Consider the following 21,659-nt stretch of genomic DNA (forward strand, 5'->3'; position numbering starts at 1 on the left):
AGTAAGGGGGTGGGGAATTCTCAGGACTTGGAAATTATGGCATTAGGTTGAGTTTGTCCGCCTATTTCCTTTTCTTGGGTAAGCCATGCTTATCTTTCTCATAGGGCTGATTCTTTAAAATGCTGAAAACAGTCTTGTCTATTTTAAAGAGTTACCATAATCTGCGCAGTGTATGTAATACACCGAGTTTTTATGGATTTACTCTTAGACCAATGTTACTTACTTTTTGATGACACAGCAGCTTTAAAGGTGAACAGCATCTGTAATTACAACCATTTCAGCTTTCTGATATTATTCCAAGTTTACCTTTTGTCTTATCTCATTTCTTCTAGATGCTTTTTGTCAGTTCAGTACAAGAAGCTGTTATATCATTAATACAGGATTGCACTGTAGTAGTAGAGAGCAGATAGGAGTAGTACACTGCTTGTGCTCTAGGAATCCTGTAGAATTAACATTGTTGATTTAAAAAAGAAAACCACAACCAAGCAATAAACTTGAGGAACCATTTTTACTGTCATTATTAGGACTGCTAGCTTGCGTTCTTTCAGTGCCCAATATAGATTTTGCACTCTTTACCTACTCTGTGTAGGCTGTAATGTAGGTTACACTTTTAATATAGTTAAAGGCATAGGTTACCAGTGGTTTGCTCATTTTCTGTTTGGTTTGGTTCAAATGAAGAATGCTCCTGACAGTCCTGTCATATTAATCTTAATTCCAGGAAATTAATTTCTTAAGAATTTTTGAGTTCACACGTCCTTTATGCTTTGTCTTGATCAGTTCTTCAGCTCAGTGTCTTCTGTTGTCTGTCGAGGATCCAGTTCCCCATAGGAGGGTGTTCCACTTGAGAAAGCTTTAGTCTAAGCCTGTGAACACATTTTCACCCCTCCTTACTGTTTCAATATTGATTTGATTTTCTGGTGATAAACTTTTTCCAGAAATAGATTGTGTATGCAGGCAGTTTGAGACCTCTCTTCTTACAGTGGATTGTTCTCTCAGAAGTTTAACCTCAGAAGTGAAAAATGAGATGCAGATATTGAATTGCATTTAACTGTTGGCATTGGGGGGTTTTGGGGTTTTTGGTTTGTTTGGGTTGGTTGTTTGTTTGTTTTTGTTTGGGCTCGTGGTTTTGGGGGGGGGGTTTTGGGGTGGGTTTTTTGTGTGAATTTTTTTGTGGGTTTTTTTTTGTTTTGGGGGCGCTTTTTTGTGTGGGGTTTTTTGTGTTGTTTTTTGTTTTGGGTTTTTTTTGGTGTTTTTTGGTGGTTTTTTTGTGGGGTTTTTGGTTTTTTGTGGTTTTTTGGTTTTTTGGTTTTTTTTTGTTTGGGGTTTGTTTTTTTTTGTTTGGTTGGTTTTGGGTTTTTTGTTTGTTGTTTTGTTTGTGGGGTGTTTTGGTTTTTTGTTTTTGTTTGTTTTGTTTTTTTGGTTTTTTCTTCCCTTGAGGGATATTTTGACTGTTGAATGATCTGTTAAAGAAAAGGCATGAGGAAAACTTATCTCAGGAAAGGTCAGGAAGACAGTGATGAGGTTCATTCATGGTCTTCTAGAGATATTTAAAACCTGTTCTTTAGTGTTTGTGTTTAGATTTGTCATTTGCATTTTCTCAGTCTTCCTATGGTTTATCTTTTACTGATTCTTAGATTTGCAGGGTAGGGATTCACACAGGCCTTTTATTAGTGTGAATAAAATGATCCTTTATTAATATTCATGGAAGATATAAATGACAACATGCTAAGTGACAGTAATTCATGACAAGTACTGTCTTGTTTATTTGCATGTTTCTTACTCTCAAGTCCCTGATTAAGACCTATTATAATAGTCCTAAAACAAGTTCTAAAAAACATGGTACTTCTGTAGTAAGAGTTGTCACATCCTGATGTGGTGCTGCAAAGGGTGTGCTTTAATCAGATTTTCTTCTAATTCCTTGTGTGTATCATGAGAAGACAAATAAGGATATTATGCTTTAGAATAGCTTTATAACAAACATGCTTATTAAAAGCAGCGTATAAGCTTATCTTCATCAGGAGAGGGTTGTTCTCAAGATTATGTTTCCCCATGTCTTAGTGAGGGAAAGCGTTTTGTATTTTTTCGTGCCAGGCAGCAGGCTATGGTCCGCATTAACTTTCCTTTGTTCTTTAACTTGGCCTCCTAATTTTTGTTTAAAATGCCAAATTTCATCTCAGTAGAGTTTTGTCTTTGTCTTAGCTTGAGTGAACACAGCTTTTTTCTATTGAAGACATCAGTTTGTTTTTTTTTGTGTAAGAAGAGTGGAAAACACCATATAATGCAAAGGTGTGGTAACAGAACCACTCCGAAAGTGAGACCTGCCTCAGTAGAAGATGTCATTGTCATCAGTATTGTTAAAATGGCAAAATAAAGCTTGTAGGAAAAGCAGTAATCTTTCAGTTTCTGTGTTACATAAAGCTGGCTTCACATCTCTGGAAAAAGTATGCTAGATGTTGCTTGTGGAACCTTGTTCGTACTCATACATATATTTATATTGCTATTAGCTAGGGATCCCTGAAAGCCTGATAAGTGTTTGTGGTTATAACAGAGATGGTAACATCTTCCAAATGGATTTAATAATTGTCCTGTGTCCTGTAATTTAATACGTGTCCTCTTGGAGGTATTAGAGTAGTAATTTAGGGAACTCGCTTAAATTCTGAAATGACTGAACTTTCCTTTTATTTGAAGGGCAACTCTTTTGCTACTTAAAAGTAGCAACAAGTAGGAAGAGGTTTTTTTCAATTTCTTCTTATAGATACAGATACTGGGCCGCTCACTATGTGGTATGTTGTGACTTTTTCTTCACTGAAGTACAAATAAATCTATTTTAAGTGAACTTGAATCATCGAGTTTGAAAACCTGATGATCAGATTTTGCTAATATAGATATATTTTTTAATCTTCATTTTTGCTAGAGCATCAGTGATGACAGTCTCTTGAGATGATGGTCTGTCACCTAACTCTCTTTGCTTGTCTGACAGTAATAGTCATGCAGTCACCACTTATTTTAACATGCTCTCTCTCATTATATACTATTCAACCACAAAATGAACTGCAGTAATTGAAATACTTAACTCTGACTTCTCAGTGCCCTTCAGAACTTAACTTTTTATTTAAGAAAATATTCCAAAGTGAATATATCTGCAGTAAAATGTAAATAAATGAAGGGATGGTAAACTTTAGCACAAAATCAGTGAAGCTACTAAGTAAGCAGTGCCTCATTTCCTTCCCTGAAAAACAGGAAATACAGGTTAAGACTTTGCCTCGTAATAGGATCTTGTGGGTTTGTCTTTGGTTGATGCCTGTGTGTCGGTAACAGTAGTGCACTGTTAAATGCACCCCTGTTCGTAGAGACAAACGTTGGCATTGGGTTTGCAGTTTTTGTATTTTGAGAGAGGATGCCAAGGGAAACCTTTATCGGAGAGAACACGGTTTGCCTTGTGGAATGGGTGCAATCAGGTGTTTCAAACAAAGCCCAGTTTGCCCCAAAGTACTGCACTGTGTCTAAATACTGGTTTGTTTTGCATTTTGTCTTGTGTGAAAAGAAGAGGAGCAATTCCTTAACCAAATAATGTAGCAGCTTTTTGACTGCTTTATCCAGATTACTGAAGAGGTGTCATTTCACTACCCTGCTTACTGGAGTCTTTCCTGTAACTACGCTAACTCCTATTGTGCTCGTAAATCCAGAAGTAGGCTTGCTGTTCTTATTGAGTGCTTAGAAATTGCTAGTTTACTTTATTCATGCTGCTGAACTTAGAGGAGCCTGGGCAGGCATGTTTGTCGTGTGTGTTCTATGCCACTCCTGAAACTGGTTCAGGTTCAGCGACCACAGTATGTCATGTTAAGTCACCACCTTGTTACCAGTCTGCCCAATGCACAAGATGATGTAAAGGTTTAACCTGCTGTATACGTGCACTTTAGTCTGGCAGGAATGTTGATGTCAATTTCGACAGGATAGAAACTTCGATAGTTGCTTCAATATTTCCCCTCTCACCCCTACCAAATAGAGCTGGTGGCTGGCTCCAACTGAAACTAAACTCAACTACCTGAGCTTTTTATTTGAAGATTAGTCTCGTAGCTCAAACATTTGGCTTATAAAAGGTGTTTGAAAAGTAGTGTGGTAAACAGCCTTCTGCCTTCCTCTGGACTGTATCTCTGAAATCCTTTGTTTGAAGGACTGCAACCCTGAGTCACCTGTTTCCCCTTTAAGACCCAGCAAATACCAAGACAGTGGTTCAGCATTTTATGTTAACACATTTTAAGCACCTGGTTAACTAACTTTTAATCTTAATTATAACAGAAATACCTATTCTGCATAACAGTAAAGTAGTAGATTTTAAGTCTTCCCCGTCACTGCAGTGAAGCATTGTGAGTTCCTTTTTTTAAAGGCATTTTCAATATTTGGAACATCCTCCCCAATCCACTAGGAAACCTGTTTAATAGTTTCCATTAATTTTTCATAACATCTACACAATCAAAATGTAGCTGAACATGTGTATGTTCTTACAACATTTTGCTAATAACAAAATAACTGTTAAAGCGCAAACTCAGCTATTATATCCTAATAATGTCCTTCAAAATTTTTGTAGCATTTCATTCTTCAGTTTCCACTGGTATAATGTATCTCATTTGTGTGTGTGGTTAATATCTGCTGCAACTCACTTCAATTATTTGGGTATTTAAATGTTACTTTTTCTTAAGCAGATACCTGGAGGATTCAGTGTCAAGTAGTTGGTAATAAAAACCACCTGGAGCCTGACTGCTGTAGGAAGGGAACTTATGTGTTTGACTTTAATATTTTTCTAGGGGCTGCAGCAGGGATGGGGTTTATATTAGTGGTACGTGGAAAGAGTTAGAGGTGATGATCAAGTGTTACATATTACAGTATAGGTTCAGTGATTTATTTTTCTCTTTCTCAGGGACATCATGATTACCTATTTTGAACCTTCCATCTCATTTGAGGGACTGTGCAGTGAAGTTCGAGACATGTGCTCGTTTGACAACGAACAGCTTTTCACCATGAAATGGATTGATGAAGAAGGTAAATCAGTACAGATCAGTATGTTGTTCAGCCGTCTAGCCTTCCTCTCTTTCATCTTTTCCTTTCCCTCTACCTTCATAAGACAAGCTTATGAAACATAAGTATATTTTTAGAAATAGTATATCTGACTCCAAAAAGAATGGTTAAGCAATGCCTTTGTAAGTATATCTTAGTGAACCTTAGTGAAAAGGTTGTGGTTTAAAACATGCTCTTTTTATCAAATAAAACCTTGGTGACTATCAAAATGTGAATTCAGTGTTAGGATTTCTTACAAGAGGAACATACTTCAGAAGACGACCATGGTTCCCCGTAAGTCTTGAATCTTTGAAAAAGATCTAAACTAACCTTAAATTACACAAATTACAGTATTTATCTGAAATATTGATGAAATTTAATAGATAGCCGAGTTGTATGTGTAAGCAAAACCATTATATTTTGAGTGTTTGTATGAGCTGTTACTTTAGCAACCTAAAGTCTATTAACCCATAGCTACTGATAAAACTCTTTCAGAATATTCAAAGAGAAATTAGTTGTCCAAATGATATATAGTAACTTTTCATCAAAGTGCAGTAACAGCCTTGGCTGAGAACTTTAGTCATCTCTAGCATCAAAGTTATCCATGTAAGAGTTTACCTCGGATGAAAGAAGAGTTTAGCATCTGTTCTCCCTTTCCCTTAACAGATGTAGTCCAATTGAGCTGTATGCATACGTTAGTAGTTTTTTGAAAAGGTTATTTGTAGTTCCTGTTTTCTTTGTGGAATTGGTGTATTCTGTTTGTAGGTTTTGGGCTATGCCGAAGAGACATCTAAACTGTGAAATAGCTGTTGAGTTATTTTAGCATGCTAAGTACTTGATGCAATACATAAAAGGCCATAATGTGCAGTGATTTGTTGGCAGCGATTAGTATTTGTGTGCAGTGATCAGCATAAATGGTGCTTATAGAACTCCTTCCTCCCCTTCTCAGGGCTTTCCTATTCAAAATTGGGCGACTTCCAGTTTATTGAGAGCTTAAAGCTAAACATGGACCAATGCTGATTTTTTGGAAGTGCTATACAGGCAGATGTGTTGAAGATCATGTGCTCTTGGGAACCTGAGCAGGTTTTCCCTCTTTTTTTTTTTTTTTTTTAATTTTTTTCCTTCTTCTTCTTTGTTCCCCTCATCATTCTAAAGTTATTTATACCAGGCAGATGCAGTAAAGTAAAACAAACTGTATTTATGACTGAACTGTGCAGTGGTGCTATTTGGGTCGAGCATTTACTTCATAGTAATAAGTAAAGCGTAAATAAGTAAATAGTAAATAAGCTGGCTGCTTTTGTTTTATCTCAGGGAGGAAAATAGACTCCTCACTGAAGAGGAAGAGTCTGCAGTGTCAGTCATAGTAAGAAGCACGTATCTTGCTTTAATAAAACATTTGTAGAAAATTTTGTTTGGAGTCAATTTACTTGAAGCAACACTTTGTTCTGTCTCAGTTTCTGCTTTTTAATTAGAGATAGGTTTAAAAAAAGGAACACTGCAGTTTGTGAATACATGAAAACAATGTAGTCATAGGATTCAGTTTTCACAAACAATCCATGTTTGCCTTGGTCACTGGCTTCCAGTTTAATGTCAGTGGAGAAAAAGTTAATCTGGTGACAAGGAGCGTGTTTAAAAAAAATCCCCCCAACTTTATTATGAGTCACTCTTGAATCTATTATGCATGGCTTCTTGCCGAGACCCCTGCCGCCTCTCTTCCTCTCTCCCCAATTCTCTTCAGTGTTTTCAGTTGGTATTCTTTCTAGAAACTCATAATTGGCTTTCTTGGAGACTTCCTGGAGCACATCCTCTTTGCTGAGACTGAAGTTTACTCTTTAATAGTAGCACAAAGAAATATGTATACTGTGGACTAGTACTTGTTACATTATTACCTGTGCTTCGCATAGAACAAGACAAGATACAGGGTCTAGGCCATCTCTTCGCTAATTCCTGACTAAACTGCTTGATCAGAGGTGTGATGCAACTAGATTTTTTATTTGTCATATGCTGAGTGTCCTTTTAGTTTTTGCAAGGTGCAGAACATCATGTATAACTACTTTTATTTCATAGAGGTAGTGGCAAACAAAGGCAGATCTAATTTAGTTGAGTGGAATTGCTTCAAAAAATGCTCAGGTGCAACTGGAAAATAGAACAAACTTGATTTGATTTTAGACAAATTTCTACCTTAGCTGTATGTGGTCAGTTTATCTTACCTGTCTTCTAAAATGGCCTGTAGGATACACACTAGCCTTATGTTTATGTTCAGTCTTTTGTTTCTAGCTGTGTAACTCGAAGGTAAATGTTTTCCTATGACACCCCAGCTGTCTTTGGCTGCAAAATTTGTACTACTATTCTGAACTTGTTGAAAGAGTATGTATATAAACCTTCTGCTTCTAGTTTGAAATATGGTGTATGTTCTTGAGAGCCTCCTTTTCTTCTGCCAAAAAGAAACACAAAGCTGTTTGCACAAGTGTCGGAAACAAATGAAGAAAAACTGGTTTGTTGATTCTCAGAGAGAGAGTCTGGGTAGATACAGTTGTTCCTTCTCCTCCCCCGTGCTCTGTGCTGTGTAAGTTTGTGCAGTGGGTAGGCAGTTTGATGTCCAGATAGGCTAAATTGTAGGGGGGAAGTGGTATGGTGAAAAATGACTACAACTGGCTTCAAAGACTCATTTTGAGGATTATGACACACACAAAAGAATAAAGACAGAATGCTGCAAATGGACAGTTTAAAATTATTGCTAATATTTTAGCAATAGAAAGGAATGTATACATTAGAAACAAAAATTAACTTGAAAAACTTCCTGTAGGATGAGTTTTAAATGTTCTTCCTGCGTGCTAAGCGTGTGGTTCCACTGAAGCCTTAGCAACACCTGTATTAATTTTGGTATCTTGTAGTACAAAACAAAAAGAGAATAGTTAATAGACTGTTTCTAGTTAACTTCCAAACCATGACTTTGACCAAAGACTCAAAGTGGTAAAACTTTCACATTGGATCTACTTCAGCTGAGATGGAAATTGTTCTTCCTCCCTCCAATTCAGTTACCCACAACCAGTTTACCACTTAAGGGTGTGGAAAGTAGTGTTTCTGATAAAAACTGGAAATGCTATATGAGAGTAGACTTGCCGTATGGGTTTTTGGCTAGAAAGAAGCTTGTTCTGCGGATGTGCTGGAGTACGAGTAGGCAAAGATAAATCCCACACACAACGTCTTGTGTAGGTGGATAGAGGGGGAAACTTGAACTGGTAGCCAGAAGTATTTTCTTTTCTTTGGGGCAGTGATGATTCAGATTCAACACTTTTTTCCCTGCCTTAGTGCCCTTTCTTTAAGGGTTTTTACTTCAAATAGTCCTGTGAGGGTAAAAGTAGTAGTTAAAAATTGGAAAAATAGGGTATTTTCATTTAGGTTACATGATTTGTGAAATGTCTTGATTGAGATTTGAGGAAAGACTGGAGGCCTGACTGCTTTTGCACCTCCTGGTTAAAGTTTTGGCAATGTTGAAGCAGCTGTGAAAACAGAAGTCGACTCAGTTCTAATTAAAAATCCACAAAATACAGTGGAATCTTAGAAAGATTTCAGGTGCAGGAAGATAACCTGCACCTCCCATACTGAAACACTGTGTAACCAGTTTGTAGCAGACCAAACCAATGATGTTTTGTGATTATGATATGCTTGTCTCTTGGGAATATCTCATATTTTTATTTTCCCTAAAAGTATTCAATATGACTGTATTTTCAGATGTTCTCTCTGAACAGCATTAAAAATAAATGCTACCACACTTGAGAATATTGTTATGTTTTGCTACAATAATTATCTTTGATCTGCCTGTGAGAGAAGTGTTGAGTGCTACAGAACTAATTGGATTGAGTTTTGTATTGTTCTCTCTCCTTTCTTCAGGAGATCCATGTACAGTTTCTTCTCAGCTGGAGTTAGAAGAGGCCTTTCGGTTGTATGAACTAAACAAGGATTCAGAGCTTCTGATTCATGGTATGTTGACATTTAATATATTGCTTCTCTTTTTTCTACCTGTGGGTAAGCAGAATTTTTACCTTGCCTTATCTGCATCTTTTGCACAACTTCCTCGATTAAAGCTCATTGTGGCATTCTGTCAAAGAGGATGCTGAAGAGCATGCACTGTGCTTTTTAGCTGTCAGCACTTTGTCCATGTTCTTTATTAAATTAAGGGAGGAAAAAATACTTTCCTGTTAGTTTATTAATGAAAGACAGCCCCTGTCTCTTTAATTCCTTCATCCCAAGTGCCTTTGTATGCTTGCTGGCAACAAATGGTGGAAGAGATATATAACAGTGTCCTATGCTTTGTTATTGATAAGTGCTTTAGAGCAGCACCTATATTAGCAAAAAAAGTTGATGAGCTCCATTTGTGATGCCAGATTAGTCAAAAGTTTGATTTTTCTAAAATTAAGTACTTTAGTTTTGAATCTAATAATATCGTGCCCCTGTTTGATGTGTAATAGTTCAATTTTATTTTTCAAGGTTATACGCCTGTTTTGGTAGCTTCTACACGATATACTTCTTACTGTTTGTACCTTTTTACAAGTAGAAGATAGATGTTTGTTTAATAGAGATAATAGTAGAACAGGGGATCATTGTAAAGCGTGTTAGTGGGGGTGCTACACTACAGTGTCTTAATGTGGTCCTTCTCCAAAAGAATGCAAAAAATGTAGTTCACAATCAGCTCATTTGGAAGGAAGGGACAGCTTTTCAGCTACCCACAGACTTTTAAAAAGTGGAAGAAGAATGTAATCTTTTGCTATATATGTTGTCATTGTTTCTGTATATATTACTTTAGTATGCTTTTTGATCTGCCCTTTCTCCGTTTATTTTTGTGTCTGATAAGCTTCTGATTAAACTAGCACCAGGGTGCGCTCTGCCCAGTTATACTTCTGACAGCTACTGAAGCTAAATAAACTGAAATAAGAAAAAAAAAAAAAAGGCTAATGTAGACAAGATCATACGTAGCTGTTGGGACACTGTAATATAATAAGTGTGTAGTCAAGATTTCAAAATACTGACTGTGATGATTGGTCACATAGGAAACCAGAATTGTTACTTTTTTCTAGTTACTTTCTTTAGGAAAGAACTTGGTTTATTCTGCTTTTTGCTCATATTTCTCATGTATATCACTGTGTTGTCCAGCAAAAAGGTTTTGCAGCAGCTTTTCAGCTCACCTGCTTTTGCACAAGGTTTTGTTAAAACGCAGTATGTGCTGAATTCCTAAATGGTTGAATGCCTTTCAGAAGTGTTGTGTTTAACCTAAAGTTTTGTTTTCTCTCCAAAATAAAATTAATCAGATGCTAATGTCTGTCTTGCAGTATTCCCGTGTGTACCAGAACGGCCTGGCATGCCTTGTCCCGGAGAAGATAGTAAGTATAAGTAGGCTTTTCAGTTAAAAAGAGCAGAAAATCAAGAATTCACATCTCCTATTTTAAAAATTTTGATATTCTATGGTTTGGCATCCTACACTTAGGATTAGTAATAATCCAAATCTCTACAAATTAAATATTTAAAAGGAATAGAAATCTTGCAAAACTTAAATGTTGTTTGTCACTTCTGAATCATTGTTAATAAGCATTTCACATTCCTGTTAACTATCCATGTCACTCTGCTTTCCTTGCTTTTGCCTCTTCTACCGTGACAGTTTTTTATCTTACTCCTGTCTTTGGTAGTTTGACCAGATTGCTGGCTGAGTAATGTGAACAAAGATTTGTAACCAATGGTAATGACTTGTTGTTTCACCATTTAGAGATCACTTAATTTTACATTGATGTTTAGGTACTACCAGGAGTATTCTCTGGAAGCCTCTAAAGTTACATTAGCTGATAGAGGTAATTTCCCATCTGTCTTGAAGTTTTATAAAAGAGCATGTGTATATTACACACACACACACACATCTGTCAGCTTGACATCCAAGCCTGACAAATGTAAATGTGCACGCTTAAAAGTTAACTTCGGCAGTATGGGTAATGCTGCTTTTCTGAAAAAGTGAGGTTGCAGGCTGAATTAGAAATAAACTTGCAGCTCAGTGTAGTTTTGTATGTTCTAGTTTTCGGTTTTGGTTCCTGACACGCCTCTGCTAATGAAGACTAAAATTATAACCAAACAGTGGCAGCTGTGGATCTAAACCACTGGAGGATTTGTGCAAGCAATCTTATCGATTAGGGCATGCTCCTGAAATTCACCGTCTTTCCTCCTTCCCCCTAGCTCCTCCTCAAGTTTAGCTAATATAGGTGCATACTTTGCACACAAGTGTTTGTGTTGTTTGAGCAGTTTCCCTTCTTTTCACTCGCTATTTCTTGTAACTTTGGAAAAGCAGGATTAATTTTGAGTTGATTGGGATATTCTACTTCAAATTGCTCCAAAACTTAAAAAATGAAAAAGATACTTGGAACATTACTCTGTGTTTCTGTGAGGTGCAGGAGCGAAACTTTACTCTGCAAATCACTCTACACAGAAACCTCCACGAGAAGATGTTGTAGTTCTGTGTTTATATTTTTATGGATATAATCATATGTTTTTCCTCTTAGAGTCCATTTATCGCCGAGGCGCCCGCCGGTGGCGAAAGCTCTATTGTGCAAATGGTCACACTTTCCAAGCCAAACGATTTAACAGGGTGAGATTCGTGTTGGGTACTTGAAACCATGATACAGGGATGTCTTACTTTTGTAATTACTATGTCACTTCCTTGAAAAATTCTAAGGTGGTTTCATTCTCATTTTTGTTGTTTGTCTGTAGTAGCTGCACTTTTGGTAACCCTGTAGTTTCAGGAAACTTAAGTTCCTGATGATTTAGTAATAATTATAATAGAAAAAAAAATTGGTCGCAATTCATTTTACATATACTATGAAACCATGATATTGATTATATAAAAGCACCTGTGTTCCCTTAAAGTCTTTCCAGATGGCAAACTTGAACACTGGCATCAGATGGCTGTGAGCTGAAAATACATTTTCAGTTCTTTAAGTTCTGGGTTTAAAAATGTTGGAACTTGCTTACATTGCACAGACTTTTCTTTCATGGTGTTTAAACTAGAAAACGGAGATGTTTGTCCAAAGAGCCTGCTTGTGATGGCACGTACTCAACTGAAAATAAACCACTATTTGTAATATTTACAAGAAGCAGTGGTCAAATACAGTTAGCCAATTGGTCAAATAGCAATGGTCAAGTACAAAAAAGCTATCTGCTATGTTTAGAAAAAGCAACAGGAAAAAGCAAACCCAAAATATTGAAATAAGCCAGGTTCCTTGACAGCTTCAATAATCTTTCCTTCCTTTCCGAGCTTATTGTATTGTGTGCTTAATGCTTGAGATTGCCTCCACTGAATTTCATCTTGAGCATCCTTCATACCTAACTTCTAACCCCTTCCTTCGCCCCTTTTTTTTTTCTTTTTTTAACCTTTTCCTGGTCAAAGGCTGTCAAGGCACCATAGCTTAATCACTTTCTACTCTTGCTTTCATAGGCACCCTGTTTTTATGGATCTTTGAGTTGTTTTGTGAATGTCCTTCAGTGATCTTCCCATTTCCTGTTATCTGGTGGTTTAATGTGTTGAAGCTTTTGCTCTCCTGCCTTCCTCTCTACAAATGTAAGGACTCATCTACACAGAGAGACGAGGAGATGCATAGCAAATTAGCTTGTTCACAGCAGCCTACTGATTCAGCTGCAGTGCTTCTGACTTGGAGTTGTTTGGCTCATGCCTCCCTGGGTCTGTGTGCAGCAGAAGAGGCTGGCCATGCCTGCACCTTTCCGTGCAGATGCAGGCTTTCTGTATGGCAGTTGCTGCTTATTGTTCAGTTGTAGATTTTGAACTCCTCTGTATTGCATGTTTGTTTCTCAAGGTTTTCGGATAGACACTCTTGGTATAGTGGCAACTTCAGCAGGGATCTCTCTGATCTCCTATCCTATGGGTTTTGTTAATGAAAATGTGGCTAAATAGTTTTTATTGTTTAGTTTTGCTCTTTAATTGGTTTTGTTGATTTGTCATTCTAGAGAGCTCATTGTGCCATCTGCACTGACCGAATATGGGGCCTGGGTCGCCAGGGATATAAATGCATCAACTGCAAACTCCTTGTTCACAAGAAGTGTCACAAACTTGTCAGTATTGAATGTGGCCGACATACACTACAACCAGTAAGTAAAACAAGAGTTGTTGTCTTGAAAAAAACAACCACCAACCAACCAAATCCCATGTTATATTAACAGTTCTTGAACTACAATCTGCAAATAATCACAATAGATGAAACATCTATTATTTTTAGGGTTACTGCAACACTTTGCAAGAAAGTTTGGGATTCACATAGCAAAAGGCAGTTCGGTGGCAAGACAGGAATCTAATTTTCACATCTAGTATTTTTCCTGTGTCTAATATAAACCTAGAAGTGAAGTTTATCTCATCTTTTGCTGCTTTGTTACATCACATTACATATATATACATATACATTATTTTACATCTTCAAAGTGAAGAACAGGTGAAATAAATTCTCTAAATATCTGTTAGATTATTAGATTATTTCTCATTTTACAGAAAAGGAAGATGAAGTGCAGAGGTTTCGTCTTTTCTGCCAAGAAATCCAATCATTTTTAGTTCTTAAGTCCCCAGAAAATTTTAGATGATTACTGCTCCTGGTTTATTATTAAAAGCAGACAGCTACAGGTCTACATTTTGTGAACTCATTTGCCTAATATATGTACTGCTGAAGTAGTTGAGCTTTTCTGTCTCATTTCTCATCTGCTGTACTTCTTTTCTCTGTTGTCCTAAGTTGTCACTTCACCAGCTTTTGGAAGCGTGTTGTAACTTCCAGAAAATTCGTAAAATAAGGTCTGCAGTGGTTTCTTTTATTGTGTATGAATTAGAGCAGTATGTATGTTGATTAAACAAGCTAAAAAGTAGCTAGATTGTATTCCTTGGGGATCATTTATTGTCTCTAAATAATGTCTCTCATACTTGGACAGTCTAATACAAAAGTCCTGTCTGTATTTGCAGGAGCCAATAATGCCTATGGATCCATCATCGGTGCATCCAGATAATGTAGAATCAGGTAAGATGAATAATTTTTCTTCTTTAAACTACTGTAAGTTGCTGAAACATGAACTTTGGATGTTAAAATGAAACAAAATAACTTCATTTTTAAAACCATTCTTTACTCTTTTCATAGAACAAGAAAAATAAGACTTATATCCCCCTTCTTAATGCTAAGAGGGATATAAATACAAAAATTCCTGTTTTCCATGTCCTACTAGTTTAAGAAACTTGGCTTAAAAGGAGGAATTTAGGCTGTCATCATTTTTCCATCAGTAAGCCATGTACTTTAAATGCCCCGATCAAACAAACAAAACCCTTTAACAGAACTATCAGGGTTTCTACTGAATTTGTAGCCAAACAAGTTCATTGTTGTAGCAATCAGAGTGATGGTCCTAATGTTTGAATTTGGGTATAGATGATGGTCAGTTTAAAAAACAAACAAACCACTGTTCTGCACAAGATTCTCTGTGTGTGGAGTTTGAAGACATCTCCAATTATAATTCCAGGGTTTTATGGTAGCCATAACAGATTACTAATGCAGTATTGCAAAAGAATGGTTATGATGGTTTACCCTCCTGCACCTAAAAAAACCCCCAACCCAGCAGTTTTGAGTACTTGTAATAGAAGCATTTAAACTGTGTATCTCTCTGAGCTTTTGTGTGTGTAGATTTCAAGGCAAAAGAAAATACTGTTGTGTCACATCGGTCTAACGGTTTTTTTTGCACCTGTAGTGATTCCATATAATCCCTCAAGTCATGAGAGCTTGGACCATGTTGGTGAAGAAAAAGAGGTAAAGTATCTTAACCATGCATTGTGTATTCAGAGATCTTAAAGCTTGTGTCTCTCAATTTCAAGATTTTACTAATTTAATTTGTCACAAACTGAAAACTAGTACATGAAGCACATTCGGGTTGCTCGCTGCGGTGTATGCATGTATGGCTGAGAAGCTGTTTTATTTTGAATCTTGAGTTGAGATGGGCTTCATTTGGAAAATGCTCCAAAATCCTCCAGTCTCATCTGATTCTTACCTGCCAAAGTCACCTCTGCCTCCTTTCTTTCCCCTCCCATTCCTCTCCAGGACAAAGCAGCTTTAGGAATAACAAGTGTTAATTGAATTATGTATTTATATTAACTTTGCTGTTCTGTTTGAAATGCTAACTTTTGCAATTGTTAAAATTGGCAAGCCTGCTTACTCATTTCAAAGTATCTTTACCAATAGGCAATGAGCATTAGAGAAAGTGGCAAAGCTTCCTCCAGTCTGGGTCTTCAGGATTTTGATTTGCTCCGAGTTATAGGAAGAGGCAGTTATGCTAAAGTGCTGCTTGTTCGACTGAAGAAAACTGAACGCATTTATGCAATGAAAGTGGTGAAGAAAGAGCTCGTCAATGATGATGAGGTGGGCAAGCCTTTGACAATAAATCAGGCAACTCTTCCAGAGAGCTTCAGTATGTCCCACAAGGTGGGAGATCAGTGGAAATTTGTCAGAAATTGCAGTTTTAAACTGCTGAACACATATTGTTACCAAAGATTTCCCTTGTGTTTCTTCAGGCTACTCTGAAAAGACTTGAGTGTCTGTGGTTTGCTATCCAAGAGCATTTGTATTTACTTCTCTGTCTACCATTGATTTATTTTGCGTTTTTTTGATGCTACTTTACATCTGTCTGCACCAGTTTATCTTTTATAGATGAGTGTGTTTTCATTCACAAGTGTAGTTACACAATGAGGCTAAAAGTACAGAATGCTTAAGACAGGAAAACTGCCCAGTATTCTGCATTGTATTACTTCACATTGGAAAACTATATAACATTTAATTTCTTTTAAGTAAAATGAGGACAGCAAAACACTTGAATATCTTTCTGCTAATTGTCATTAATACTTACTTGACCTAAGAACTGCAACAATCCTTTTCTAAATGTCACTTTTCTTAAATAAATAGGATATTGATTGGGTTCAGACAGAGAAACACGTCTTCGAACAGGCTTCAAATCATCCCTTTCTTGTCGGACTACACTCTTGCTTCCAGACAGAAAGCAGGTAAAGGTCATAAGATAACAAGAAGATAGTCTTACTTGAAAAATATTTCATACTGTTAGGCACCTCAAAGGCCTAGTTAAATCATTAAGTGTTGGGCAGGTAGCAAAAGTCAATGTACCGTAGCATTTTATGAGCAAAAGGCCACGTTCATCATCTAAGCTTTTCAGATTGCAAAGATGCAACAGAATGCAAAGTACTGGTGGGTATGATGGGAAGGATTCTGGACAGGAAGAGAGGTGCAGCTAGCATACAAAAAAAGGGCTTAAAGATATAAGGTAGAAGACAGAACCTGGAATGGGTAGAAAAAAAGGTTTAGGGAGAGAGAAATCAGAAGTACAAAACATTACTGGGATGGAATGTCTGATGATGAGACTCTGAGCAAGACTCAGAAAACAGTATCTGAATTTTTAAAAGGAAAACTGAGTAATAGAGATGAAAATTATTATTATCCTGTGTGTTTATATGTAGGAGAAGAGATTGCAGTAGATTAATAAATTATTACTCTATACAGTAATAACTGTCATATATAAAATATAGTTACATATTTAAACAATATCCTTGCTGTTTGAAAAGGTGACAAGTTAGAAGAGGGAAGTGAGAAGAAGGAGTGTTTGTAATATACCAATAGTATTAACTCTGAACAAAGATTAAAGGGATAAGGATGGAAAATTATTAAAAAAAAATCTGGTTTGTGCATAGAAACTGATGTGAATCTATTCATATCGTCACATATGTAATAATGGCAAGCAGTAGCTTTAATGGATTAGGAATGGGAGAAGGTCTGCTTACTTTTCTTCCGCAATAAAAGAATTATCTAGAGAAACTTCATATCCTTGATTTTTAAACTGGGGAATTTATTCAAAGGGAGGCAAAATGCTGAAACTGGGCATATTACAAGAGAGATGGGAGGAGCTGAACTGACATTGTTCAATAACAGACCTGTAACATCTCAAACCTCTTTCAGCCTTGGAGAATATAATTTGTATCGAACCCTTGTGTTTCAGGTTATTCTTCGTTATAGAGTATGTAAATGGAGGAGATCTAATGTTTCATATGCAGAGACAGAGAAAGCTTCCAGAGGAGCATGCCAGGTATGTCTAATTTCAGATTTTTTGCAGCAAGACAGTTGGTTTTCTGACACAGAGCAGTAGTGCAGAGATTATCATGATGAGCTAGCAAATCCTCTCCAGATGTTAAGGATTTAGGAAATGTGAAACTGCATCCTCATTTTAATGTTGCAACCTGCCATATTTTTGTTTCAAGGAGGAACTGTAATAGGAAGCACTTGAGTATCGTTTGCCCTAGCGTTACCCTAGATGACTTCAGTCTCATTCTAATTTTTTTTTTCCCTAGAAAAACACTTTTGTGGTGGTTTTTCTTTTTTTCTTCCTTTTTTTTTTTCCCTTGTCTAATGATATCAATGTGTTTCTCTTAGAACAACCACTACCAGCTGTCCAGGCAAATGCTGAGTTCTTGGTGCATATGCTTCATCTCAGATGGTGAGATGAAAGGGATGATTGCAGTAGACATTAATATTAATTAAACATAATTTTTGAAGTGACTGTGGATGGAAACATTTTTATGATTATAACCAATTTATCCACTTTTCTGATGAAAAATAATAGAATACATGGGATTATGCTTAGAGAAGTATCATACTACCAAGACTGTTGTTGTGGTTTGGGTTTTGATTACTTGAGTAATCAGTATCTCCTTTCTACACTAGGTTTTATTCTGCTGAAATCAGTCTAGCCTTGAACTATTTACATGAACGAGGGATAATCTATAGAGATTTAAAACTGGATAACGTGCTGCTAGATTCTGAAGGGCATATTAAACTCACAGATTATGGCATGTGCAAGGTAAGCTCTAGTTCCTTGCTAACCAATAAAATCAACAGTTAAGAAATTGTCATAAATTAAAAGATGCAGACACTTAAAAATGTGAAATTTCAAGGTATTAATTTATATGCAGTGCAGATTGGCATTTTTCTTTCCTCCATTTCTAGAAGTGAAATAAGTATATAGCCTAAATGCAGACACTACATATATATGCTGTTTTTATAAAGCTGCTATACCAACTTGACTGGGAGGGGTAGGCTGAAATAGAATCATAGAATAGTTTGGGCTGGAAGGACCTTAAGATCATCTAGTTCCACCTCCCCTGCCATGGGCAGGGACACCTCACCGTAGACCAGGTTGCTCAAGGTCCTGTCCAACCTGGTCTTGAACACTGCCAGGGATGGAGCAAGATAGCTTGATGTCAAGAAGAGCAAGAGGTTGAAATATATCAGTCACACTTGCTCCCATTGAGAATGTATGACACTTCCCCTTTTCTCTCAAAACTTACAAAGACACTGGAGCACATGTTTGACTTTGCCACGGAATTGCCATTATGCTGATCTGTTAGAACTATTTTCAATGCTATAATTTGGCTAAGCAACTGAAAAGCATAAAGTAGTACAGGTTGGAAAGGACCTTGGGATGTCTTACCAACCCTCCTGCTCAAAGCAGGGTAAGATGTAAGATCAGGCTAGGTTACTAAGGGCTTTATTCAGTTTGTCTCTGAAAACCTCCAAGGATGAAGACTGCACAACTTCTTTGGGTAACTCCCTCCCCCATTCTGCATCCCATGCTCTCCTCTGTAAAGTTTGTATCTGTCCACTGCAACACCCCAGTCATGTTAAGCTGTTCCACCATGCCTTAGTTATTCCCATTTGCCTATCGTTGGAGATGTGGTGGAGCTTACTAGTGAAAACCTTAAAAGATGTTGTCATCAATAGGTATGTGCCATCCTCCTGAGACTTTAGATGAGTATTTACTTTTTTAGTAAAACTATAATATATAAATAAAATATATAACATATAAATAAAAAAATGTTTTTGAATAACCAAAAGCAGTTTATTCTGGACATTTAAATTAATTCAAAATCAAGTTCTTAGCAGAGGGGGAATGTGTGATCCTTGGCTAACTGTAAAATATTTTCTTTCCATCTTTTCTTAAAGGAGGGTCTGAGGCCTGGTGACACAACCAGCACATTCTGTGGGACTCCAAACTATATTGCACCTGAAATTCTCCGGGGAGAGGATTATGGTAGGTTGAATTTTTCACTGCTACCATATAACTTTCACCTTGTCTCTTACAACTGACTCAAGTTGTTTAGCAGTAGAAAGTCTAAATCTCCATTAGACATGCCATCATTCTAATTCAGCATCCTGTCTGAAAATGTTAACGAACCCTTTAAAGGAAAGGCAGAAAACATCCCTTTAATTGTAAAACCTGTTAACATCTTGTTCCATCTAAAAAAAAAACCCCAAAAAAACCAACAAAACCCACCAAAAAACCAAAAACCATCAAAAAAACTCCCAACAAAACAAAAACCCAAGAAAACAAACAAACAGAAAGAACAACAGAAAGAATTTGTTGAAAATCTACCATCTTATTTCGATGGGATGTTTTTTCCGAACTGGCTTCACATCTTCTTTCCTTATCACAAACTTTCTAGGCCAACCAGACTGTATCAGTCCCAGCCTCACTACTGAATTTTTCTTTAGCAGTGAATAGTAGAATAGCTGTGCTTAGCTCCATAGATGTCTTGCTACCATTAAGAATCACATACTTCCCCCTTGCCCTTGTCCCCTGTCCTGGATAATGCACTGTTAGTAATGCCTAGGCTTAAATATTATCTAAACCTTTGATAAGGTCCTAATACCAACCTTTAAACTTTCTGCATTTCTTTTTCGTTGTACAGCATCCCCTCCTGTAGTGCACGCAATGAACCAAGTAATGTCATGTACAATTGTTACCTCTTTAGTTGAATAATGAGAAAACTGGCAGTACTTAAATTTTTTTAATCATTCTTTCTTCTCAAAACATGCTTGTCTTTAGCCCCAGAAGTGTTGGTATTTTTGCTCCAAAATACTTCCAGTGTCATTTTCTCCTCTGACTTCTAGGCTTCAGTGTAGACTGGTGGGCACTTGGTGTGCTTATGTTTGAAATGATGGCGGGCCGGTCGCCGTTTGATATTGTTGGGAGTTCTGACAATCCTGATCAGAACACAGAAGATTATCTTTTCCAAGGTAAGTACCCTGAGTAGTGTTCCTACTCTTCTTGGGCTTTGTTTCTACTTAACTATAATCAAACTTTAAAGATGTGAAGGCTGATACGAACCTTGTTTTCTTGCAGTAATTTTGGAAAAACAGATCCGAATTCCCCGATCCCTTTCTGTTAAAGCAGCAGGTGTTCTAAAGAGCTTCCTTAATAAGGTAAGAGCTAAAGGGGATTAGTTGAGACTTCTCAAGAGCAGCTGGGTTTTTTTAAACCAGTTGACTAATTGGTGTGTAGGCATCATACATAGGCAGACATACGTTATCTGGGTAGAAAAAAAACAGGGTAGAAAAGGTGTGAGCCTAATGCAGAATTTCAGTGGAGCTGGTGGACCTGTTCTAGATACTTGTGTTGAAATCTAGATTCTCAAGCTGGGATCATGAGTAAATTTCAAATTGAAAGGCATAGGAATATTCCAAGTGATTTCTTTAATGTGGGGAACTGGACAAACTTACCAGGTTTATTTTGGTTCCTAAAGAGAAGCAGCAAATCACTTTGACAACTTTTGATGACTTTGTCAAGGGAAATGCAGAGGCTATATACGCTTGCTGTTTGCTGGTAGCTAACTAGCCTGATAGCCAAAAGGTGCATATGTGGTAGTGGACTAGTCCTAGCCTTTATTTAGTGATTGTAACATGACTGGGGAGAAAGAGGCATGGGGGAAAATAGATTTGGTTAAATTATTCTAAGAAAGTAATATTGTTCAGGAACAGTGCTTCAGTTTCAACTCCTTGGTAGCATGTGCATACACGTACGAGGAGGTGGCATTGTCTTGTTAAAATGACCTTCTGTCCGCTGTATTTATCAGTAACCTGCAATTACTCCCCCAGTGTGATTGCCTGGCACAGTCAGTCTGCTCAGGGAGGGGCGGGGAAGGAACAAATTCACCTGTAATAATCTAACCAAGTTTGCTCTGAAAGATACAGTATGTTTAAACAGGTCTGAGTGAAAATGAAGAAAGATAGCATGATTGTTCATATAGATTTCAGTTAAGGGCTTCCATATATTCATGCCTATTTCAGACAGTAAATTGGAACAGTTTCCAAAATAAAAAATGCTAACTTAGTTCTTCAATGTCCCTTGTAACTCTGATGTTTCATTTCTCATGGAGTTTGTAACATTTGTATGTTGTTCATGTGTAGGCCATGGCACTAATTTAGAAATACTTTCTTCCTTGCACAGGATCCAAAGGAACGTTTAGGCTGCCATCCTCAAACAGGATTTGCAGATATCCAGGGACATCCATTCTTCCGCAATGTTGACTGGGATCTGGTATGTGAATGCCCACTGGCTTGGCTTATTTTCTTCATATGCGGTGATGGCTTAACAACTTCTTTTGAGATCAGAGATGAACTTAAGCTCAAAAGCCTTAAGCTCTTAACTTAAAATGTACCACAATGATAACACAGAATATTTTAACCCTTTTGCAC

At 37.0% G+C, this 21,659-nt stretch overlaps 1 protein-coding gene across 4 annotated transcripts in view; it reads left to right on the forward strand.

Annotated features, from left to right (window-relative positions):
* Positions 1-21,659, forward strand: part of PRKCI (protein kinase C iota) — a 28,878-nt gene that overhangs the window by 3,353 nt on the left and 3,866 nt on the right. Inside the window, exons 1-16 of one of the 4 annotated variants that reach the window (XM_030494411.1) lie at positions 1,472-1,501; positions 4,919-5,040; positions 8,950-9,039; positions 10,386-10,436; positions 11,598-11,683; positions 13,057-13,197; positions 14,051-14,105; positions 14,821-14,879; positions 15,309-15,485; positions 16,026-16,123; positions 17,128-17,214; positions 17,850-17,985; positions 19,128-19,215; positions 20,076-20,201; positions 20,308-20,387; positions 21,412-21,501. In XM_030494411.1, coding sequence (XP_030350271.1) covers positions 4,926-5,040; positions 8,950-9,039; positions 10,386-10,436; positions 11,598-11,683; positions 13,057-13,197; positions 14,051-14,105; positions 14,821-14,879; positions 15,309-15,485; positions 16,026-16,123; positions 17,128-17,214; positions 17,850-17,985; positions 19,128-19,215; positions 20,076-20,201; positions 20,308-20,387; positions 21,412-21,501 — 1,479 coding nt within the window. In that variant the 5' untranslated portion in view covers positions 1,472-1,501; positions 4,919-4,925. Of the gene's footprint in view, positions 1-1,471; positions 1,502-4,918; positions 5,041-8,949; positions 9,040-10,385; positions 10,437-11,597; positions 11,684-13,056; positions 13,198-13,252; positions 13,347-14,050; positions 14,106-14,820; positions 14,880-15,308; positions 15,486-16,025; positions 16,124-17,127; positions 17,215-17,849; positions 17,986-19,127; positions 19,216-20,075; positions 20,202-20,307; positions 20,388-21,411; positions 21,502-21,659 lie in introns of those variants that run through there. The other 3 variants (XM_030494410.1, XM_030494412.1, XM_030494413.1) reach the window with 3 other exon arrangements.

This window comes from Strigops habroptila, chromosome 8 (genome assembly GCF_004027225.2).
Source record: "Strigops habroptila isolate Jane chromosome 8, bStrHab1.2.pri, whole genome shotgun sequence".
Taxonomy (NCBI): Eukaryota; Metazoa; Chordata; class Aves; order Psittaciformes; family Psittacidae; genus Strigops; species Strigops habroptila.